This window comes from Tachysurus fulvidraco, chromosome 16 (assembly GCF_022655615.1).
Source record: "Tachysurus fulvidraco isolate hzauxx_2018 chromosome 16, HZAU_PFXX_2.0, whole genome shotgun sequence".
NCBI classification, from domain to species: domain Eukaryota; kingdom Metazoa; phylum Chordata; class Actinopteri; order Siluriformes; family Bagridae; genus Tachysurus; species Tachysurus fulvidraco.
The window spans coordinates 7280788-7302886 of record NC_062533.1 but is presented as its reverse complement, the minus strand read 5'-3'; the positions used below and the strand labels follow the sequence as shown (position 1 = coordinate 7302886).

At 35.0% G+C, this 22099-nt stretch overlaps 1 protein-coding gene across 2 annotated transcripts; it reads right to left on the bottom strand.

The window, feature by feature from the left end:
* Nucleotides 1-456: 456 nt before the first annotated feature.
* LOC113644275 (exocyst complex component 3-like protein) lies at nucleotides 457-21714 on the bottom strand. Of its 2 annotated transcripts, XM_047801398.1 has the most exons (18): nucleotides 18913-18965; nucleotides 18282-18425; nucleotides 17023-17142; nucleotides 16429-16572; nucleotides 15056-15175; nucleotides 14471-14614; nucleotides 10974-11114; nucleotides 10423-10566; nucleotides 9698-10322; nucleotides 9457-9571; nucleotides 8684-8806; nucleotides 8475-8566; nucleotides 8172-8264; nucleotides 7821-7944; nucleotides 5132-5257; nucleotides 4880-5035; nucleotides 3179-3300; nucleotides 457-1399 (listed from the first exon to the last, which is right to left on the bottom strand). In XM_047801398.1, exons 1-18 carry the CDS (start codon nucleotides 18932-18934, stop codon nucleotides 1180-1182), a joined length of 2775 nt encoding a protein of 924 aa, XP_047657354.1. In that variant the 5' UTR covers nucleotides 18935-18965; the 3' UTR covers nucleotides 457-1179. The 2 variants fall into 2 exon arrangements, with proteins under 2 accessions (XP_047657354.1, XP_047657355.1); XM_047801399.1 differs by lacking the exons at nucleotides 18282-18425; nucleotides 18913-18965 and adding an exon at nucleotides 21651-21714 and having other exon boundaries at nucleotides 458-1399.
* Nucleotides 21715-22099: the final 385 nt, after the last annotated feature.

The window sequence follows — 22099 nt, the reverse complement described above, 5'->3', positions numbered from 1 at the left end:
ACTCCAATGTAACATGTCAACAATGAAACACATTTTCTTAACAATTTAGTCAGCTGAAGGCAGTGTTTTTTTTTTTATGGCTTTTCCTCTTCCTGCATTTAGTCATACTGTATCTCCATGTATCCTTTCTGGTGTTACTGAGTTTCATATTGTCTTTAAACAGGTTGCATGCCATAAACAACATAACAATCGTGCACTGTATACTTCCAGTTTAACAGTGATGAGGGATGATTGGCACGAGAGATAGTAATACAACGTATATTGACTAGTACAACCACCACTAAGGAACTAAGGAAACACATGTAGGTCACACTTCATTATGCACACGTTCACATCCACATTTAATATTCATCCTTTCATTTTAGTAAAGCACATGACCAGTAAGTTATGCAAGAATGTAAAATCCATCACACGTATAATGAAGTTGACCACACACTAGGTTATTCCCTGAAACCAAAGGAAATGGTGAACTTTAAATTTATTTATTGTTCATTGGCTATTACAGTAATATCACCTCGACTGAAACTAAGAATGGTATCAGCACACATTTCACATTCAAATAACAACATCCGAATACACACACATTTCTGCTTATTACACTGTATTTTCTGTCATGCAGTTGCATGCAATGTTGGTCAGTACCATGCTAAATCATTCCTCTGCCTCACTGTTTGTGTCACTGGTTCACTGCTGAGTCATATTCCCATAGCAAAAGGTCATTCAGAAGCCAAATATGCAAGTTTTCCAACCAACAGACAAGATCACATCCACAGCTTACTTGTTAATGTATAAAAAGGGTCTATATGTTAATGCATGCATCACAATGGCCAATATAGTGTGAACTGTAAATAGAACTATAGGTTTTAGATTTTTTTTAGGGTTTTGAGGAAATTATGAATTAATTCAACAATGTATAGTTATATATAGCTATATAGGCTTACATACATATTTGACGACACCTTAGCATACACTGAGGTACACTTAAACAGACTTTTATAATTTGTGAAATGTTCTCTCGTGTCCATGTGGGTTTGTCCGGGTTCTATCTCACCTCCTAAAAACATTCCTGTAGGTGGCCTGGCTATGATAATTCTTAGCTATGCTTTTATGTAATCCTATAATGTGATGTACAAAAAACAACCCATTGAATAATCGTATAAATGCATGAACGAGAACTTGTTAGCATTTGCTACAAGTACGTGCTTCGGTCCAATAAAAGGGGAGCATGCAGAAACAAGAATAGAAGCTCATTGAGATAGTCCTAGGCACATGGCAGAAGAACGTTGGATTCGACTCAGACACTTCCAGATTGTTCAGAGTCTGGTGGTAGCACTCTCTGACCATATTCACATCTGGACATCTGCTTTTCAGCTGCAAAAGCTGAAAGACCTGCTGTTCACTGAGGAAGAGGAACAACAAACAAGGTCATTAGAATGAAGCAAGGGAACATTTGATCACTTGTGTTTAAATTAAATTAATAATTAACTTTTGTCTACATCATTAGCTTATCTTTTAGAATGTGATTGAGCTAGCTTGGGCAGTGACTGCCTGAATCTGTTTGTGCAGCTGCATCCTGATTGCAAAAGCAGCAGGGATCATCTTGTGGGAGAAAACAGTGGCAGAATGAATAACTGACAGTGTTTTAGCTGTCTAGTTAAAATGTCAGCCGCTTAAAGGTTGTTCTGCTCATTACTTTTACTGACCACTGGTTTGAACTTAGGTGATTTCCTTGATGCTGTGCATATTTCCGGGACTGATGGAAAAACAAAAAAAACCCTGCTAATCATTAACCACACATAGCTGAACAATTTCACTGGGAAATTTTACAGGAAATCGTGGCTAACTCATGTGTGACCTTATCATTGTGCTTTTTATCTGCCTAGCATTTGAGAAGCGATAATGGTTGACATTACTGAGCTGGCTTATGACCTCAGGGGTAATCAGCAGACTCACAGCAGCTCCAGAACTATTGTAATAGAGTCATTCTTCTCCTCAGACTTAATAATCATGCAATACATTAACGTTTACATTCTGTAGACGCCATGTTACAAGTTACAGAAGCATTTGCATTTTAAAAAAAGGAAATACAATGATAAATACAGATGAACACAGTGTTATGTCAAGTGCTTGTCAAAGATCCTTTTCCTGTTTTTTAGATGACCAGGGTAAGTTCATCCCACCCTTATTGTTGTCAGGACAGAGAAGAGTCTTAAGGAATGCCTTCCTTGTACCTTGAGTGATGATGACATGATTGAGCTGATGGCCTGGAGGAAGCACTTACTCATATTTGGCTTTGTAGGCAAGCATCAGAGTTTCAAATATGTCACAGGCAGCTACAGGAAGCCAGTAAGGAGCATAGCAATAGGGTGTTGAGGGAGAACTCTGGGAGACTAAAAACAAGTCAAGATTCAGATGTATATTGAATCAGATACAAGGATCAGATGGTATGCAGAGGTAGTCCAGTCTTGAAATCACAAGTGGTTGAACAAAGAACCTGTTTACCTCTAGGAGAAAAAATATCCTCCAATGGGAGAAATCTGAATAACCAAGTCAGTTTAGTGATGTTATGCAATAAAGAGTAAGGTATGATCAGGACTATATATCAGCTGTCTAGCTGGGAATTTTTTTTTAAATATATTATTTTATTTATTTTTTAACCTGGATGAATTGTCTATTGGATATGTTGAGATCCATGCAGAAATGTGAATGTTAAAAACACTAATACTTAAAAACAGTGTTAACTATTGTAAGTGTACTAGTGTAAACATTATTCTGATTTCTGTGTAAATTTTGCTCAGTAGTTCCTTATATTCCTTATATGTTCCTTATATAGTTCCTTTTGGGCATCTGTATAGATATATAACTGCAAATATTTAGTGATGTGACATATGGCTAAGTACGGTGACCCATACTCAGAAATCATTCTCTGCATTTGACCCATCCAAAGTGCACACACACAGCAGTGAACACACACACCGTGAACACACACCCGGAGCAATGGGCAGCCATTTATGCTGCGGCGCCCGGGGAGCAGTTGGGGGGGTTCGGTGCCTTGCTCAAGGGCACCTCAGTCGTGGCCGGCCCGAGACTTGAACCCACAACCTTAGGATTACAAGTCAGACTCTCTAACCATTAGGCCACGACTTGCCCCAATATTTTTTTGCCCCAAAATATTTACCTGAGGTCAGGATGTTGTTTCAACAGTGCGCAGATTTCTAGTATAAGACTTTCCGGATCTTGTACCTTTATCACTTCTGAAACTCTGGGCAAAATTTCAGATAGCCATTCCTTCTCCGATCCCTGTTGGAATAAAGTAAATATTTATTTCCAAGCACAAACAAAAACTCAGACGTGTATAGTTAGAAAACCGTCAGCTATAACTGGGATATGATTTAACCTAAAATATATGTTTAATTTGCACATTATTATTCCTTAGCCAGGAGCAATGAAATGTAAAACATATACACATTTGAGCAACATGAGTGGATTTGGTGGAATATGGTTTAGATAAAACATTTCAAAATCAGAACAATGAAATTAGATATACAGCCTTTGAATTCGGCTGGCCTGGGAATGCCTCGGTATTCAGAAGAGCTGGAGGAAGTGTCTGAGGAGAGGGAAGTCTGGGTGTCCCTGCTTAGACTGCTGCCCCTGCAACCCGGCCCCGAATAAGCGGTAGAAGATGGATAGATGGATGGACTTGCTTTAATGGATGGATGGACGGATGGATGGACGGATGGATGGACGGACGGATGGATGGACGGATGGATGGACGGATGGATGGATGGACGGATGGATGGATGGATGGATGGATGGATGGATGGATGGCCTTTGAATTCTTAAATCTGAATGGTTGTGGATTAGTTTCTATAATTGACAGTAGCACAAATCACAGGTTTCTAAAATGTAATGTATAAGTAATCTAAAACACTCAATGCAATCTAAAGCTAATTTTAAAACTGATGGTATTTAACAGTGAAAAATGTATCAATGATAAGCTGAAAGTAGTCTTGAGTGTGTATTGGAACAGTAAGTAAATTTTCTATAATAGGAGAACCTTTGGGAAAGTGGACATAATTCTTTCCTATTACAAGCTGCATTTTTGTCTTTTTAACTTCAAGAAAAAAGAGATATTGTTAAGGGAGTGTCTGTTTCTAGCTGCTATAGCAACTTAGAACAAGAACCATCTTGTTTACAGAGATTCCACAAAGTTAAATTTAACTATAGAAAACTTAAAAAACAGGACACATCACTTAATTAACACAAATTTGTAATCATCCGGAAATTGTTCTTGTTATGAATATTAAACCAGTTTGGGATGTACTGTTATAGAACAATAGTCAACATGTGAACTTACAAGTACATTGAAGTATAACATGGTGCTTTTGTGGTGGAAACAAAAGCAATACATTTCTCATATTATGTTTAAATAAATAATATCCAATAAATATAAATAATATAATAATATATAAATATGGGTTTTTACAATAATAAGTGCTAATAAAGCACTTAGCTGAGAGGAAAGTAGTTACTGAGGGATTTTCCTTTGTTATGTTATCAAGGAAATATATAAAAGTTGGGGAAGTTAAGTGAAACCATGTTTTATTTATTTATTTGTTTATTTGTTTGTTTGTTTGTTTTTACAGAATTTGAAATGTAGACCTTGTGCATTGATGATGATAGGAGTTTAGGTATAAAGCAGGTCCACAGAACCAAACATTGTATTGAAGATTTGGATTATGAATCCCAACCATTAACACCATGAATTGAGTAAAATATTTTTTTAAATATGGAAGAATATTTTCTTCTGACAAGGTGCAAGTGCAATGATTTTCTGCTTTGTGATGTCTGTGTGTAATTGTGTGAAAGGCTTACTAACATGTTGTTCAAACAGTGTGTTGATTCTTTCACTGTCCTGGCATAGAAAACGTGCAGCTGCCTCCTGTTTCGCCTTGTTTTTTAATTTAAGTTTCCTCTTTAACATTCTCCTGACATATTCAATCATTAACTCAAAATGCAGCTGACTTAACAGCTCCTAAACACACACACAAACAGAGAGATACAGTCTTTCTCAAGTATATACTGTATTATTAAACACACTGCTGGATTCTCGTGTGGTGGTGACCCTTACCTTTTGACATTCACAGATTAGGCCCTTTAAAGAATGAATTTTCTCATTTAGTGTATCTTCTAGTTTGTCAATGATTGCTTCATGCTCTGAAAACCAAGCTGGAGTCCACAATTTACGGTAGGTTTCCTGTGTAAATACCACAGAAAGAAGAGTTGGAAATGATTAAGCACCTACTATAAGGCAGAATATTTAGTATCCACCATTACAATTAAACATTATCTAATATAAACTTCAACAATTTTCTTAGAAATGTGCTATGTTTTCTGTCAACCCCAAAGATGGTGGGAACTCTTGAATGAATTTAGCAAAATTAAATATGTGATCATTCCTATTTATCTTCCTCATGTAATATGCTTATGCATGTGAACATGGGCTTTAAAACTTGAACAAATATTTGCCTTTTTACAAAAAACTGATTTTACACTTCTTGCAATATAATCATAGAAATGTTACAGAAAAAAAAACAAGAAAGAATTTTCACACAAATGTATATATCTTCAAAGTAGAAGGTGAAGTCTAACCCATTTCTGCTCAATTGCTTTACTTTCAACCACTAAAATTCTGTGTGAGGTTATCCTAAGAGGTAAAAATATCTCACACTGAAAGCCAACAGTGTCCTGACAAATTTTTTATCAGACTTGTGCTGATAAAATAATTCATTTGTTTACACCGATTGAAAATGTCTGATAATTCAATTTTCATTTTGCCACCATAATGGAATGTCAGCATTGTGGTAAAATGGGTTAATGAAGACTCCTCTACAGAGAATAAATTCACAGAGGTGCTTGCAGTGTCTAGCATGGCTGGCTCCTTTATATTTTTATATGTGCACAAGTGGACTTACATACAGGACCCTCTGAAAGTCCCCTTTTGCAACACACTGAAGACTTTTGGGCTTGATCGGATTAAGACTGATCAAAATTTCAGTGTTAAACAACTTCTAGACCTTACAACCAACATCTAGACCTTTCAACCAGATGTGTTGTCTAACATCTTTTATTTGAACACACCCATTTTTTACACAATCAAAAAGAACAGATAATAAAGAGGTGTTTCTTGTTGCCCAGGTGTTCTGTTAGACTGGCTGACAAACAATGAGTAATACTGAAGGTTTACTTTGGATTTGAGCACTGATTTTAATCAGACATCCAATCAGTCAGCCAAGAAACACAACAGCGGTTGAGGATAGAAATATGCTGTGAAGAAAATCTCTAAAACAACAGTAACTGTCGAGTGACGATAATTTATTTTTCACCCATTCACCCATTCACCCATTTTTCACACAATCAAAAAGAACAGATAATAAAGAGGTGTTTCTTGTTGCCCAGGTGTTCTGTTAGACTGGCTGACAAACAATGAGTAATACTGAATGTTTAATCAGACATCCAATCAGTCAGCCAAGAAACACAACAGCAGTTGAGGATAGAAATATGCTGTGAAGAAAATCTCTAAAACAACAGTAACTGTCCAGTGACGAGGTCTCATCTCTGATACAGATAAGACCAAAGATACTTTCACTTCATTTCTACTTACAAGATCCTCTTTTTTCTCTATATAGTAATGTGAATGCAGAAATATGACATTAAAACTTCCCATCTGTGATGTTCCTCATTTTAATCTTTTTAAAAATGACCCTAAATGGCTATAGAATTTTTGCAAACATGATATGTTTTTATCATGAGCTCTTTGTGTTCCCCCCAGTTTCAATTTAATAATTTAAATACAAGTAATGAAGAACACTGTAGAGTCATCATGGATACCAAGGACGTCTAAGATTTTCTCACCCCAGCTTTTTGATACTATACACCTGGGATATTTTTGAAAATGACTTTTAAAGTAGAACTTTTTTAGGAACTGGACTATTCTGAAATATTTACACTCTCAAGATACATTGAATTTAAGAAGAATACAAGTATAATTACATTTGCTAATTACCCTGTGATATCTCCAACAACCTTAACAGTGCAGGGTTTTCACAAATTTCACAATCCATCATACAAAGAAGCCATAACACAGGATGCAAACAATCATCATCAGTAATCAGAAGCCCAAATTGGAATTCACAAAGAAACACAGAGATCTGCAACCACAAAAGTTGTAGATCCAAAATAAGGAAAGGTCAAAATGTGGAGAAAGAAAGGTTCTGCTCATGATCCAAAACATACAGTCTTGTTGGTCAAGCATGGTGGTTGTATGAGATAAGACAAGATTCTGATCTATCATCTCATATTCATTTTATGATCTCAAATCCAAATCACAACAGTAATAGTAAACATATAGTAAGTAATAGTAAATATTTTAGTAACAACAAACACATTGAATGTTCCAATTGCTGACGAATTGCTGGTCCAATACTTTAAGAGCTCTATATTTTCATGTTTCTACAACAATTTCCACACCAAATGAAAAACGGAACTTGAACACTTTTCTATTGCTCAGTTCACTCAGCTCTTACAATCATTTAATGGATATTGCATTGATGGGCTATCAGCTGAAAGATCCACTGAGTGGAGTTCGAGTGACACAATGCTGGTGAACTCTCCCTGTATATAGTAGATTACATCTGTTTTGTGATACATGAATAACTAAAACAACAATACAGCGATGGACATACATGCGTGAAATTGGGATGGAGACTCGGCTTTGGGAATGTATTGTGGTCTATTCTAGGTGTTTTGTTTGTAGATACCATGAGCTCCTTGTGTATTGGGTTGAGGAGGTAACTGTGACAGGATTCTCTCAGCTCTAATACAGTCGACAGCCAAGCTACTTTCACTTCATCTGGAAGATCGTCCTGATTTTCTATATAGTCCCTGCGAAAACAGTAATTTTCAACTTCCCATCTGAGATGTTCCTCGTTTTCTCAGTTCCTTAGGTCTTCAAAATGACCCATAATGCTAAGTATATGTTTAGAACCTTTTGCTATACTGTATTTAGCCACCAACTGTAGACTATAAAACATTTTTAAATACAAGAAAACCGTAATGTCATTGTCATAAACTGTAGTCATCATTGATACCAAAGACTACGATTTTCTTACCTTATCTTATTAATATTATACAGTTGGGATTTCACGATTTCAGTCATGTCCATCTGCTGGGTTTTAAGAAATTCCTCCATGGAGTTTTTATAACTGAAATGCAAATAAATATTTTTTTTGAAATGTTGCTACTTGCAAATAGTCAAACATTTTGTAAATTCAAATGTATCATTCGATTTGGTGGAAAAATATGAATCTCGTCTCATTTTCCAGATAAATAGGCTATTGGGTGTATTTTTCCTTCTCTTTTTTGTCTGTAATAAATTACCTTGCTACTAGTTGCTAATGTGAGTGTGAAAATACCTCGTTAGAAAGTTGCCCATTTGCAACAAAATTATCTTTGCTTTCTCTTTCCCCAGAGTAATTTCAACCTCTTTTACACCTCCATCAACAATCTGTTAAATAAAGGTTTTCATAAGACCAGAGAAGATGGGATGTTAATAATGATATGCTGTAAAATACTTACATAATTTTAAATAGTAAAATAAATCAAACCATCCTGATGGCCATACCCCTATAGCATCTAAAACTAGATGGCAAATATAATATTCATCAATAAGTTCAGGTTTTTTATTAGCCTGCCAGTCTGCCTCCTTTAACTCAAGAGCATTGGACAACCAGGTCTTGGTTTCATTCTGTAAATAATAAAAGATAGATAAAAGGAAAATTAGTATGACATGGCACTGAAAAACTGTACTTATGCAAATCATGCAATTGTCCAATCAGCCTATCATTTGGCAACAGTTCAATTCATAAAAGAGTGCAGATATAGGTCAAGAGCTTCATCTCATCAAACATCAGAATAGGGAAAAAATAATTCTCAGTGTCATGGTTTCGGTGCCAGACAGCTGGTTTGAGCTTTACTAGTGGTTCTGCAGGCAGAAATGGCTTGTTGATGAGAGAGGTTAGAAGAGATTGGCCATACTGTTTTGAGCAGGACAGCAGCAGAACAGGACATCCATTTAAATAACCACTCTGTACAACTGTTGAATCTGAAGCAGCTGAAGATTTGAGTAATACTTAGTTGTACAATTATAAAATTGGGCATTCTCATCTGACCTCTCTCATCAACAAGCCACTATTATTTTCCCCATGATTATTAACTGAAGAACTTAACATTAACTGAAGTTCTTGACCTGCATGTGCAGGACTTTATGCACAGAGGTGCTGTCACAATCCGAGAGTTGCACAAATATGCAGGGCTGCATGTGTTCCTACTAAAGTTCCCAATGAGTGTGTATCATACAAAAAGAATATGTAATACGCTCATATTATTGTGCATGACCTCTTTGTGTGACAAGTACTGATCCTCCAGTGCCTTATAATCTTCCTCAGGTAACAAATCACCTAATGATTCAGTGTTGATGTGTGGATTCAGTTCATCATGTTTCAAAATGTCCCTGAAAAACAATCATAAACATGTAAAGCTGGGTTAATGATGTCAGGTGTATCAGTAAATCCGGTTTCTAATTGCATGTAACCATGTTTCTTGTTGACACTGTTGATGATATTCTTGTTTTTCTTACTTTGAATAACTGCTTATTTGTTGCAGTATGAATCTGTAATCCTCCATGGTTACACTGCATTGTAGAAGTTTCCTGAGTGTTGTTAAGAGAGCCTGATGATAGAGCTGAGCGTACATGTTACATGCGTTGAAATCTGAGTAACATTCTGAGTAACATCTCTGCACATGTTTGATAACCTGTAGCAGATCATTCTGCATGATGCTGCTTATCTGTACCACCGCTGTTTTCAGTATATCTGTATCACTGTCATCTACATTTATTTGCTGCAGTCGATTCTCCACTACTTCCTTAACTATCGTGTCATTGCATCTCATGGGTCGCCAAGACGGGGTCTCTTCTGATGCCTCTTCCCAGAGCTTGTCTTCTTCCTCCTGCTCAACTATAGCCTTTATGGCACTTCTCAGCATCTCTTGATTGTCCATGTTAAAGGAATCATGGACAGCCTTCTTCAGATGCTCCATGAGAGTCTCATAATCCTTCTTTAAGTCATTTTTAGCATCTTCTGTGCAAATAGCCTCTTCAAATGATGATTGAGAGTTGAAGAGGCTCTTTTCCCTGTCTAAAAGTTGCTGGTTAGCTTCTGCCAAATATCCCTGTTCCAGCTTCTGATTGAAATCTAGGAGGTCTGAAATATGATAATCTACTTAATTAAACCAAAAAAGTCCTTATAAAGGATTTCCTTATATAAAAATTGTCTAAAAACTGCATGGAAATCCGAAACTTACCTGGATTAGATTTTGATGAATGTTTTCGGGCTGACTTTTTTGTCTTTGTCAGATTTAGGAATTGTTTTGCAGAACTACTTAAGGACTTTGAAGGTTGTTCAACCATCTCTATTGAAATAGAATCAACTGCAGTCCCATCATGCTCTAAGAAACAAAATAAACAAATTATTAATAAATAATAAGCTTCCACAACAAAAACATTGCAAACTTTTGCCCATTTTCTTGGTGATGACAGAAAATTAGAACCAAACTATTAAATCAGACTAAAGACGTATTTGTGTGAAAAGTGATCATTTATATTCACATTTCACAGGCAGAGAGACATTGGAATATAGGTATATCTGCTAGTAGATTTACAAAGGATGGTAAGACCTACCTTTAGACAGAGCCATAGTTAAGTAGTAGTACATTCGATTTGATTCGATTCGATATATTATATAATATATGCTCTTAAAAAATGTGAGACTTAATGCAAGATATTATATAAGAAAGATTTTCAAATTTTAACCTAGTAACCCTAAATCAGTGGTTATTTATTTATTCATACCTACTTGAACTAGGTTTTGAAGAATGTTTATTGCCTGCCTTCTTAAAGATCTGATGAAGAATATTTCTTGAAGAATGTCTTGGGGATTTTTGTGTTCCTTCAACCATCACTGTGGAACTAGAATCATCACCAGTTCCCTTATTAACTAAGAAAAAAATGGAAACAAATTGTAAATATACATGAAACATCCATTACCCCAAACATTGTATATATGTTTCTTCATGATGAAAACTAAAGCGGTAGAAAATGGATGGATGGATGGATGGATATACGTATATATATATATATATATATATATATATATATATATATATATATATATATATATATATATATATATATATATTGTTGAAAGAATTCCTTGAACCAAAAGTGTCACAAAGCAGCAAAACCCTGACTGACATTTATACATTGTGTCTTTAATTGTATATTATAAAATTTGTTTTGCATAAAGAAGAAAAGCTGTTTTTGACAGTAAAGGCAAACATTCTCTCCTCATGTTACTGTAATTAAGTAAATGTTTTAGGTATTTGTACGTTTATGAGTTTATTTGTACTGTAATTTTACTTGTACTTCAAATTAAAAAAGTTCAAATTAATCAAAGTCACTGACTGGCATTTCTGTAGCTAATAAAAATATCTCATCTAAACGGACCAATAAAAAGCCAAAGAACAAAACTCCCACTGCTGCAGATTTACGGGAGCTGACCGTGATTGTACAGTGAAGAATTTATTGACTGAAGTTTTGGAAACATCATTAGAAGGCATGGGATTAGTTTCCATTGTTATGCCAACAATAACCAGTTATATATCTCATTTAAATATAATTCTATATTAATCTAAAATGAATTTTTATATTTTATTAATCTTTGTATAATATATTTTTTGTATTATGTTTATGTTCTGAAAAGCTGGTTTGAGACAATGTCCATTGTTAAAATCACTATACAAATACATGTGAACTGAATTTTGAATTGAATAATACTTATAAGTAAATAAAATAGGGGGGGGGGTGCTTATATAATATGTATCAGAAAAATAAAGGTTGAATGTCTTTAAACACCTAGTCATCATGTAAATAACATAATAATATCATCATACTGCACATTTTCCCCATAGTTCCATAGTTCCAAGCAATCACTTTAAATTCCCAAATTGAAAGAAACACTTTAAAATATTAGTGACATTTTCAGTGGCAGTGCATATGATATTTTAAATGAGCAGGATTCAGAAACCACTTCAGGTTAGCTAACGCAGAAAAAACTCCTACCTTGTTCTAACTGCAGTTCATGCCAAGAATGAAATCTCAGGTCAGAATAACAGATTGTAATCACGTTAGCACAACATATTAGTGGTTAAAGCCAGCTGTATGTGATATCGATCAATCCTGTGCACGTTCTCCACAATGTTCGTATGGTTTTCCTAAAAGTTCTCTGGTTTCTTCCTATATCCCAAAAAACATGACAGGAGGCAGACCGGCTACACACACTAAAGTGACCCTGTGTGTTTATGGAGCCTTAAACTTAGCTCCTTAAACTTTATTGGTCTAAGAGAAATTTAGAGCATATACAGTACAAAGGGAGAAGATCTTGCGTGATGAGGTCACGTGGGCAAGATGCCAGAGATCTGAATCGGATAATGAAGCTGCTGAGATTTGAAGATGCTCAAACAAACGAAAAAACACAAAAGGATTCCAGCGTCATTTATTTCTTACAAACATCCAGCCTAAATCCACATAAGGCTCTTTATTACTCTATAATACATTTAAAAAATATTATACTATTAGAAAACAAAAACAAATATCAGAACTCATCTGCAAATTCAGAAACACATCGACGTTAACTTAAAACAGAAAGCCTCACTGCTTCATGAACATTGCAAACTGATCGATTACAGACAGTATGAAAGTGTCTGGGTTCACAAGTATCTGGGTTTATTGACCTCTGAGCTAACCTGAGGTCAACAGACAATCTTATAAAAATAAACCTTTTATGAATTTTCTTATTTCACACACGTTGTTAATTAAGACAACCGTTATAGTTACAGCATCCTTAATCCTTAATCATCCACCAAGGATCCACCTTGAGCAGTATTTTTTATTTATTTTAAGGTAACTTTTATTTTTCATGGTTAGCACTTTAAATCTAAAGTGGGCTCGACGTTTAAATGATTCCTACCCATATTTGCAATGCCCCATCCCCAGGGTCTTGGGTAACCTGTATAGTGTTTATAAAATAACTGACAGAAGATAAACAAGCATTCTTGTTTTTTCACATTCAAAAAATATTAATTTATTTTAAATATATTTATACATTCTAAATGGATTTGTAGTTTAGATGTAGTTTAGAGTAGTTTTGGTATAGACACTGAATATGAGAGAGTTCATGGCCAATATTGTCCTGGTCCATACTGTAAAGGCATGAAATATGAAAAGTTCATAAGGATTAAAGAAAGATTTGGGATTGTAACTCTGCCTTGTATCCTATAACAGCAGGTCCCAAGTGCTTTATTGCATATTTATACAATGTTAAACATTAACAAAATACTATGACAATAATCAAATTAGTGTGTTGTTCACATTAACAAATGCATTACCTACTATTAATGTCATTTTGTACATTTTTACTGGAAAGCGTTAACCACAATAATTACTTAATTATTTGTTCATGTACTTCAGTCTATAAAATTAATCGTGTCTCACCACGTTATCGACTCGGTACAACTATTATTCCGTCCACTAAAGACAGATTTACAAATAACCTGCCTGACCTGTCTCAACTTTTTACTATACCCTTAAATGCAAATGATCTAGATGTAATGACTAACAGCATAGGCACTATCTTCACTAGCTCATTAGACACTGTTGCCCCCATCTGATTAAAGAAGGTTAGAGACAAAAAGTGTAGTGTAGAGAAAGTAAACAAGTAAGGCGAGAGAAAGTAAACAAGAGGTTTTTTTTAGAACTGCATGCAAAGCTCTAAACGCTGCTAGGGCTGAGCACCTGAGCAAACTCATAGAAATTAACCAACACTATCCCAGGTTTTTATTTAGCACAGTGGCTAGATTAACAAAAAAAAAATCAGATATCTGATAAACACTATTTCATCACTGTTCAGTAGTGAGGACTTCAGATTCTCCAAAGACATGTTTGTTAGATCGAAAGGAGATCTAGGTGAGCTTCTTCTTAATATAATTAAGCCCTCATTATCTTTAGTTCAGGTTCCTAAATCCTTTAAATTGGCAGTTATTAACTCTATAATGTCTCAATTCTTCTAACCAGGGCAATGTTTAATAAATACCAGGAACCCTTCTTGTGCACACTTGCCTAACAGAATCACATGGTGATCTTAGAACAAAACAATACTGATAACAACAACTGATCCATGCAACAGCTTGTGACTACAGTTGGTACTGCAGGTAACCTAGGCCCCAATGCTGGCAAGCAGCTCCTCATTTTTTCACTTTTTATGCAGAATGCAGATGTCATTTTAATCAATCTTACCTTGGTCAGATTTTGAGGAAGTTGTCTTGCCCATTTTTGTCTTTAAATTGCGAGTTAATAAACCCATTGCAGAGCCACCTTTGGATTTTTTAGTATCTTCAACAATCAACACAGTGCCAGAGTCACCATCAGGTCCAATATGCTCTAACAATGTGCAACAAATCATTAATAAACAGAAAACATCCATAACCCAAAGCATTACAAACATTTCCCTGGTGATAAAAAATACCAAAGTAAAAATGCTAGCACAGGTTAAAGAAAAGAAGGGAAAAAAAGAAAGATAAGATGCTGATTTTGATTTAATTCCTTTAGTTCTTGATGTGTTCTGTATTTTAGTCACCACAAAACAGTAATCAGTTAATGTTAACCACTTTGTCAGTCTGGTCAGTGAAATGCACAGGAATGCTGAAAACTAAAAATGTTTGCTTCTGGATGGTCTACTTAAGTAGCTAAAAAACAGAAAGCTGAGGATTAAAAGCAGGAGTTTCCTGCATGCAGGATAACAAAACATGTTCTGCAGAAGCACACGGGAAGAGAAGAGTCAATATCTAGTCATGCCTAGCTAGCATGGGTGACCTAACTCACCTTTGCTGCAAGCAGCGATGTTATCTTTGTTGGTGTTGGAGTCAGCAACAGTCTTGGTAGCATCCATGGTATTGATTTCAGTAATGTTAGCCACAGCACTCGGTTCTTCACTAACACCTACTGATATCAAACAGATCTAAATTGTTGGAACATCAGCTAATGCTGCTATATCTCTTATTGCTTTCATTTTTGTTTTCTGGTAGCCATACTACTACTGTACTCCACTTTCAAATTGCCAGGCATCAAACAAATTTATTCTTAACTGACAAGTAGATGACCAGATAGATGTACATCTGTGTTGTATGACTGGTCTACACATGACAGTGTTTTTGTCTGAAATAAATCTACTTCTGTCAGGACCACTTTGTCAAATGAGAATTTATTAGATGATAGCATACAGTTAGTGTTGGCGATATGGTTCTGTTCTGGGCAAGAATCCACGTGCCCATCCGTGCCCATGCATGGACAGAGCGGGGATAGCAGCAATATAGAAATAGAATAGACCCCTGTATTACAGAACCATTAATCGTGCATAGAGTTTTTTGTTGTTGTTTTTTAAATATAATGAATAAATGGATAAATAAATAATTAAACATCTAGATAAAGATGGAGAGAGAGAGAGAAAAAAATATGTGGAGATTTATGACGTAGCTGGTACAACGAACACAGGGTCCGGTATGGTGTTGTCGGGGTTGGAGGAGTGAGTTTAAATCGCAGCAGCAGCAGCAAAGAGCTAGAAAGCGGCTCAATGAATGGGAATTTAAATGGTCAGGTAATATGGATGTCATGACTGGATAGATGCGCGTTGTAGACAGCTGATTAACAGCTGATGCACGCTTGATGATGTGGCCTGCCAGAACTAACGAGATGCTTGATATGAGTTATGCTTATTGGTCTAAAATAAAAATCAGAAATTAGAAATTGTGCATGATAACTTTCAACCAATCATTTTAAAATGGGCCCAACTGTTCTTGATATAAAAATAAACAATAGAATAAAAGCCACAAAAATAGAATAAAAGCCAGCAGGCCCTAAGTGTTTTTTTTTTTTGCATATTTATACAATGATAAACATGACCAAAATACTATTACAATAATCAAATTAGTGTGTGTTGTTCACATTAACAAATGCATTACCTACAATTAATGTAATTTTGTACATTTTTACTGGAAAGTGTTAACCACAATAATTACTTAATTATTTGATCATAAATGATTTTTTTGTGCTGAAGAGTCACTCTTCTTGTCGCAAATGTTCCTGGATAAATTCTGCCAGACATTTCAGTTCCAGATTTTCATTACATTTCTTCTTAGACAGAAGACATAAAGTACAGATTTTCTACAGAATGCAGATGTCATTTTAATCAATCTTACCTTGGTCAGATTTTGAGGAAGTTGTCTTGCCCATTTTTGTCTTTAAATTGCGAGTTAATAAACCCATTGCAGAGCCACCTTTGGATTTTTTAGTATCTTCAACAATCACCACAGTGCCAGAGTCACCATCAGGTCCAATATGCTCTAACAATGTACAAAAATTAATTAATTAACAGAAAACATCCATAACCCAAAGAATTACAAACATTTCCCAGGTGATAAAAAATACCAAAATACCAAGTAAAAATGTTAACACAGGTTAAAGAAAAGAAGAAAAAAAGAAAAGAAAGATAAGATGCTGATTTTGATTTCATTCCTTTAGTTCTTGATGTGTTCTGTATTTTAGTCACTACAAAACACTAATCAGTTAATGTTAACCACTTTGTCAGTCTGGTCAGTGAAATGCACAGGAATGCTGAAAACTAAAAATGTTTGCTTCTGGATGGTCTACTTAAGTAGCTAAAAACAGAAAGCTGAGGATTAAAAGCAGGAGTTTCCTGCATGCAGGATAACAAAACATGTTCTGCAGATGCACACGGGAAGAGAAGAGTCAATATCTGGTCATGACTTGCTAGCATGGGTGACCTAACTCACCTTTGCTGCAAGCAGCGATGTTATCTTTGTTGGTGTTGGAGTCAGCAACAGTCTTGGTAGCATCCATGGTATTGATTTCAGTAATGTTAGCCACAGCACTCGGTTCTTCACTAACACCTACTGATATCAAACAGATCTAAATTGTTGGAACATCAGCTAATGCTGCTATATCTCTTATTGCTTACTCTTTTGTTTTCTGGTAGCCATACTACTACTGTACTCCACTTTCACTCCACTTTCAAATTGCCAGGCATCAAACAAATTTTTCCTTAAATGACAAATAGACGAGGAGATAGATGTACATCTGTGTTGAATTAAATCTACATGGGTTATGCTTATTGGTATAAAATACAAATCAAAAATTAGAAATTGTGCATGATAACTTTCAACCATTCATTTTAAAAATGGGCCCAACTGTTCTTGATATATAAATAGACAATAGATCAAAAGCCACAAAAATAGAATAAAAGCTAGCAGACCCTAAGTGTATTATTACATATTTATACAATGATAAACATGACCAAAATACTATTACAATAATCAAATTAGTGTGTGTTGTTCACATTAACAAATGCATTACCTACTATTAATGTAATTTTGTTAATTTTTAAAGGATAGCGTTAACCACAATAATTACTTAATTATTTTATCATCAATTATTTTTTGTGCTGAAGAGTCACTCTTCTTGTCGCAAATGTTCCTGGATAAATTCTGCCAGACATTTCAGTTCCAGTTTTCATTACATTTCTTCTTAGACAGAAGACATAAAGTACAGATTTTCTACAAAATCAGATATCTGATATCTTATATCTGATAAACACTATTTCATCACTGTTCTGTAGTGAGGACTTGAGATTCTTCAATGACATGTTTGTTAGATCGAAAGGAGATCTAGGTGAGCTTCTTCTTAATATAATTAAGCCCTCGTTATCTTTAGTTCAGGCTCCTAAATCCTTTAAATTGGCAGTTATTAACTCTATAATGTCACAACTCTTCTAACCAGGGCAATGTTTAAATACCAGGAACCCTTCTTGTATGTGCACACTTGCCAAATCCACCATATGATTACTAACAGAATCACATGGTGATCTCAGAACAAAACAATACTGATAACAACAACTGATCTATGCAACAGCTTGTGACTACAGTTGGTACTGCAGGTAACCTGCCTCCCAATACTGGCAAGCAGCTCCTCATTTTTTCACTTTGCTAAACACCAATTTTATACAGAATGCAGATGTCATTTTAATTAATCTTACCTTGGTCGGATTTTGAGGAAGTTGTCTTTCCCATTTTTGTCTTTAAATTGCGAGTTAATAAACCCATTGCAGAGCCACCTTTGGATTTTTTAGTATCTTCAACAATCACAACAGTGCCAGAGTCACCATCAGGTCCAGTATGCTCTAACAATGTTCAACAAATCATTAATAAACAGAAAACATCCAAACATCTGGAAGCCATACTACTACTCCACTTTCAAATTGCCAGGCATCAAACAAATTTATCCTTAACTGACAAGTAGACTGTGTGTTGTATGACTGGTCTACACATGACAGTGTTTTTGTCTGAATTAAATCTAAATGGGTTATGCTTATTGGTATAAAACAAAAATCAGAAATTAGAAATTGTGCTTTCAACCATTCATTTTAAAAATTGTCCCAACTGTTCTTGATATAAAAATAGACAATAGAATAAAATAATAAAATAAAGGAATAAGGGAATAAAAATAAGTCACAAGAAGATAAAGAAGAAATAAATATATAAAATTTATATTCAAAATATATCAGAAAATAGGAAATATAATAGGAAACAGAGGTAGTATTGAGTATGTTGCAGTTATGTGTGTAAGTATACTCATATATGTACAGTATATATATAAATACTGCTCACCTTCATGTTTTGCAGAATTCATTTCTGTACAACTGAAGCCTCTAAGTGTCTGATTTGCTTATTAAGGGAAATATACAAAATAGTATTAGGTATGGATAAAGTATACACATCATTCAGCTAATTGATCAAGTGAAGGTATCCTGAGTAAAGGAAAATATTAACCTTCTTCTCATTATAAAATTAATGGACTATAAGAGATATGATAAGACTATTTAGCCTATTACTAGACGTTGGCTGTAGTTTCAAGCTCATAATGTCTTATTCTATTGCCGTATATTAAATCTACCAAAAGTATAAGATAATTTCAAGCTTTAAATATGTAAAAGTATATAGTCTGAAAAAAATGGTTATGTGTTTAATTATATTTAAAATATATTTACTTGTTAAAATACTTATTTTTAATTACATGGTTAGGTGTCCACATACTTTTATTACATATTGTATTAATGCTTATTAAACCACAAAGGAGGAAACTATAATGCAATCATTGTAAATAAGCCAGTCTGTTACTGTATACTGGTATTATTATTATTATTATTATTGTATCCAGTAAAACTTAAGAAACATGTTCCAGCTTTGTATAGATTTAGGTAATTGGACTGTTGCAATAAATATTCTACGTATACTGTATTCTGCATACATTTTTAATCGGACCAGGACACAGTTAATTTGGCTTAAATTTCCCATCATGCTCCTACTCATGCCTGAGTACACTATCACCCGTAGGATCAAAATAAATGCATGAATTCTCATTCTAATCTTTCATGTCAGCAGGATTGGACAGTCACATATGTAGATTGAACTTTCAGTAGGAGCGAACGTAATTAAACTAGTTTCTGCAGGAGAGGGCAGGAGTGGGGTTTAAAAAAGGTTTAACCCCATGTCTAGCAGAAACCTCTGTTACTGATCCTGCATCAGTGCATCTTTCACTTATTCTGTTTTTGATCTGGTGTACAGCTTTAACATTTCATTCTATGTCTCATGATAAACAGTATCTCCCTCTGTTGACCTCAACCCGCAAGAATTCCCCTCTAGTAGATTCCTCCTCTTAGCATTTACCAGAATTAGTTTCAAGCTTTCATTTCACAGATTTTTTTTTCCTAATGATAAGGCATGATTGTGCTGGGATTTTTTTTGTTTTTTGTTTTTTTGCCATCACACTAAACCTTTTCCAGGGTTTCCCTTCAGCATTGGACATTTCACTGGCATTCCAATGTGCCCATTCACACACTCATTCGGTCCCTTAAGCTATTTCCATTGTAGGACTTAACTGTTTAAAGCCTGTCAGTTAAACAAGTGGGTTGGGTAATAAACATGAATTTATTGAAGATGGAAGCGGATGTTTGTGCTGAAATAAAATTCTTATGAGGAAGTTGCGATTTACATTGTCATATCTGAAGAAGAAAATGTGTAACCCTAATATAAAGGGGAAGAAACTATAAAAGCTTTAGTGATATAAGCTACAAGCTTTTTAATAAAGGATCATGTTCAAATGGTCTTGTTTTAGAAAGAACTTCCAAACTAAATGGGACAAAGGAACAAAGGGGAAAAAAGAAACAGATTAGGGTGATTACAGAGGGCTGATATGAAGATACGATATGATTACTCAATGAAAGTCTAAAGCCTTGTTTTATGTTCTCTGTACCAATTGTTTTAGAACCTCTTTTTAGAAAGTGGTTTTCCACTTCCATTTAAAATCATATGTTCCTACCATCACACTATATTCTGTTTTCTAGTTCCTGTAAAGAGCCCACTTCATTTAATCATAGCATAACACCAACCCAAAAGATCTCCTCTCTCCACCAGCAGAGGTCATGTTCCTATGAATACTAGCGTGGACTTTGTGAAGTAGTTACAGGTTTTTAACTTTGGTCTAGTAAATGATCTCTTTGTGAAGTTTTATGATCTCTTGTATGCGCCATGTTGGTTCTGAACCTCTGTGTGGTTTACTTGTAGTTTTGCATTGTTATTTGGATTACTCTCTGGATTACCCCTTTGGTTGTATTGTATACAGTGTGTTCCATGGTGCTTTGAACAGTGCTTGACATTTTACCTTACTTTTTATATATTTTTTTTACTTTACCAGGATTTGTAAACAAACAAAAAACAAAAACATTCTTGAATATGAATCTTCCCTTTGTGTCCGGGTCCCATATGTAAAAAAGACACCACCTGTCTACCTGTCTGCCACACAGATCCCCTTGCTATTCTCCCTGGACATGACCCCAGGCACACTTCTTCTTTATGGTTCAAAAGCAGTTATTACTCCAAGCCTTGTATTTTAAAAGCAACAAAAATATAGCAATCATATTTTGTCATGCTTTCTCTCTTACATTACATTGATCATTGTGCTGTGATGCTTTTGCAAAACTCATGCTTGAAATTTAAGCTCCATCCTTTACAGTCCGAAATCTAATCAGTAATCTTGCCTTTTGCAAGATTGATCTCAGTTTGGAAATTTAATTCCAGTCAATTAGGCTTGTGCAATATGACCTAACGAATCCTGTTTGGTTCTACATATATTAATCTGTAACCTCTAAATTATGTAAGGAATATTTTAAGGGAAAAAGGGGCAGCCCTGATATCTCAGTCACCATGACTATGATTAAAAAGCATTACAACATTAATTATAATATACTCATATATCTCAGTGTGAAATCTCAGTATTATATACATCTTATATTATCGTCCCAGTCCTTGCACTACATAGAAATGATGGATAAAAAGGCTTTGCTTACCTCCTTTTCCTCAGGCTGGGTGTGGTTGTGTGTGGATGCTGAAAAGAGGTCGTCACTGACACCATTGACGTCATGTGAAGCAAGAAAATGTCTTTCAGTTTCATTTCTATGAATCACTGGTTTAAATCATCTCAGGGTTTTTTCCCGATTTCCTTCACCACTATATATTTTCTTTCCTGTTCTCCTTCACCACAGTCTATTTGCTTTTTCAAGTGTTATTTTCCTTTCCAAGAAATCACATGATCCTCACTGCTAAGCCTCACAAACACACTGCTGACTCCTTTGCCTGTCTAAGGAGACATAAATAAAGCTGTGGTAGATTAATAGATACCACACACAGTGAGGATAAGGTACACAAAAGGAGAAAAGAATACTACTTGTATTTCAAATATTACCAAGCCTCAAAAGTTGGTTCAAATGGATGCAAAAGATATCTAAACCCTAATCGT

Excerpts from the sequence above, each read along its gene's own strand:
- LOC113644275 (XM_047801398.1), bottom strand. The coding sequence starts at position 18,934 with ATGAATTCTGCAAAACATGAAG. Across the intron at positions 15,176-16,428 it reads TTCCTCAAAATCTGACCAAG|TAGGTGTTAGTGAAGAACCG; the intron begins GTAAGATTGATT and ends GTTTGATATCAG. Across the intron at positions 8,567-8,683 it reads TAGTTTTAGATGCTATAGGG|ATTGTTGATGGAGGTGTAAA; the intron begins GTATGGCCATCA and ends TTTATTTAACAG.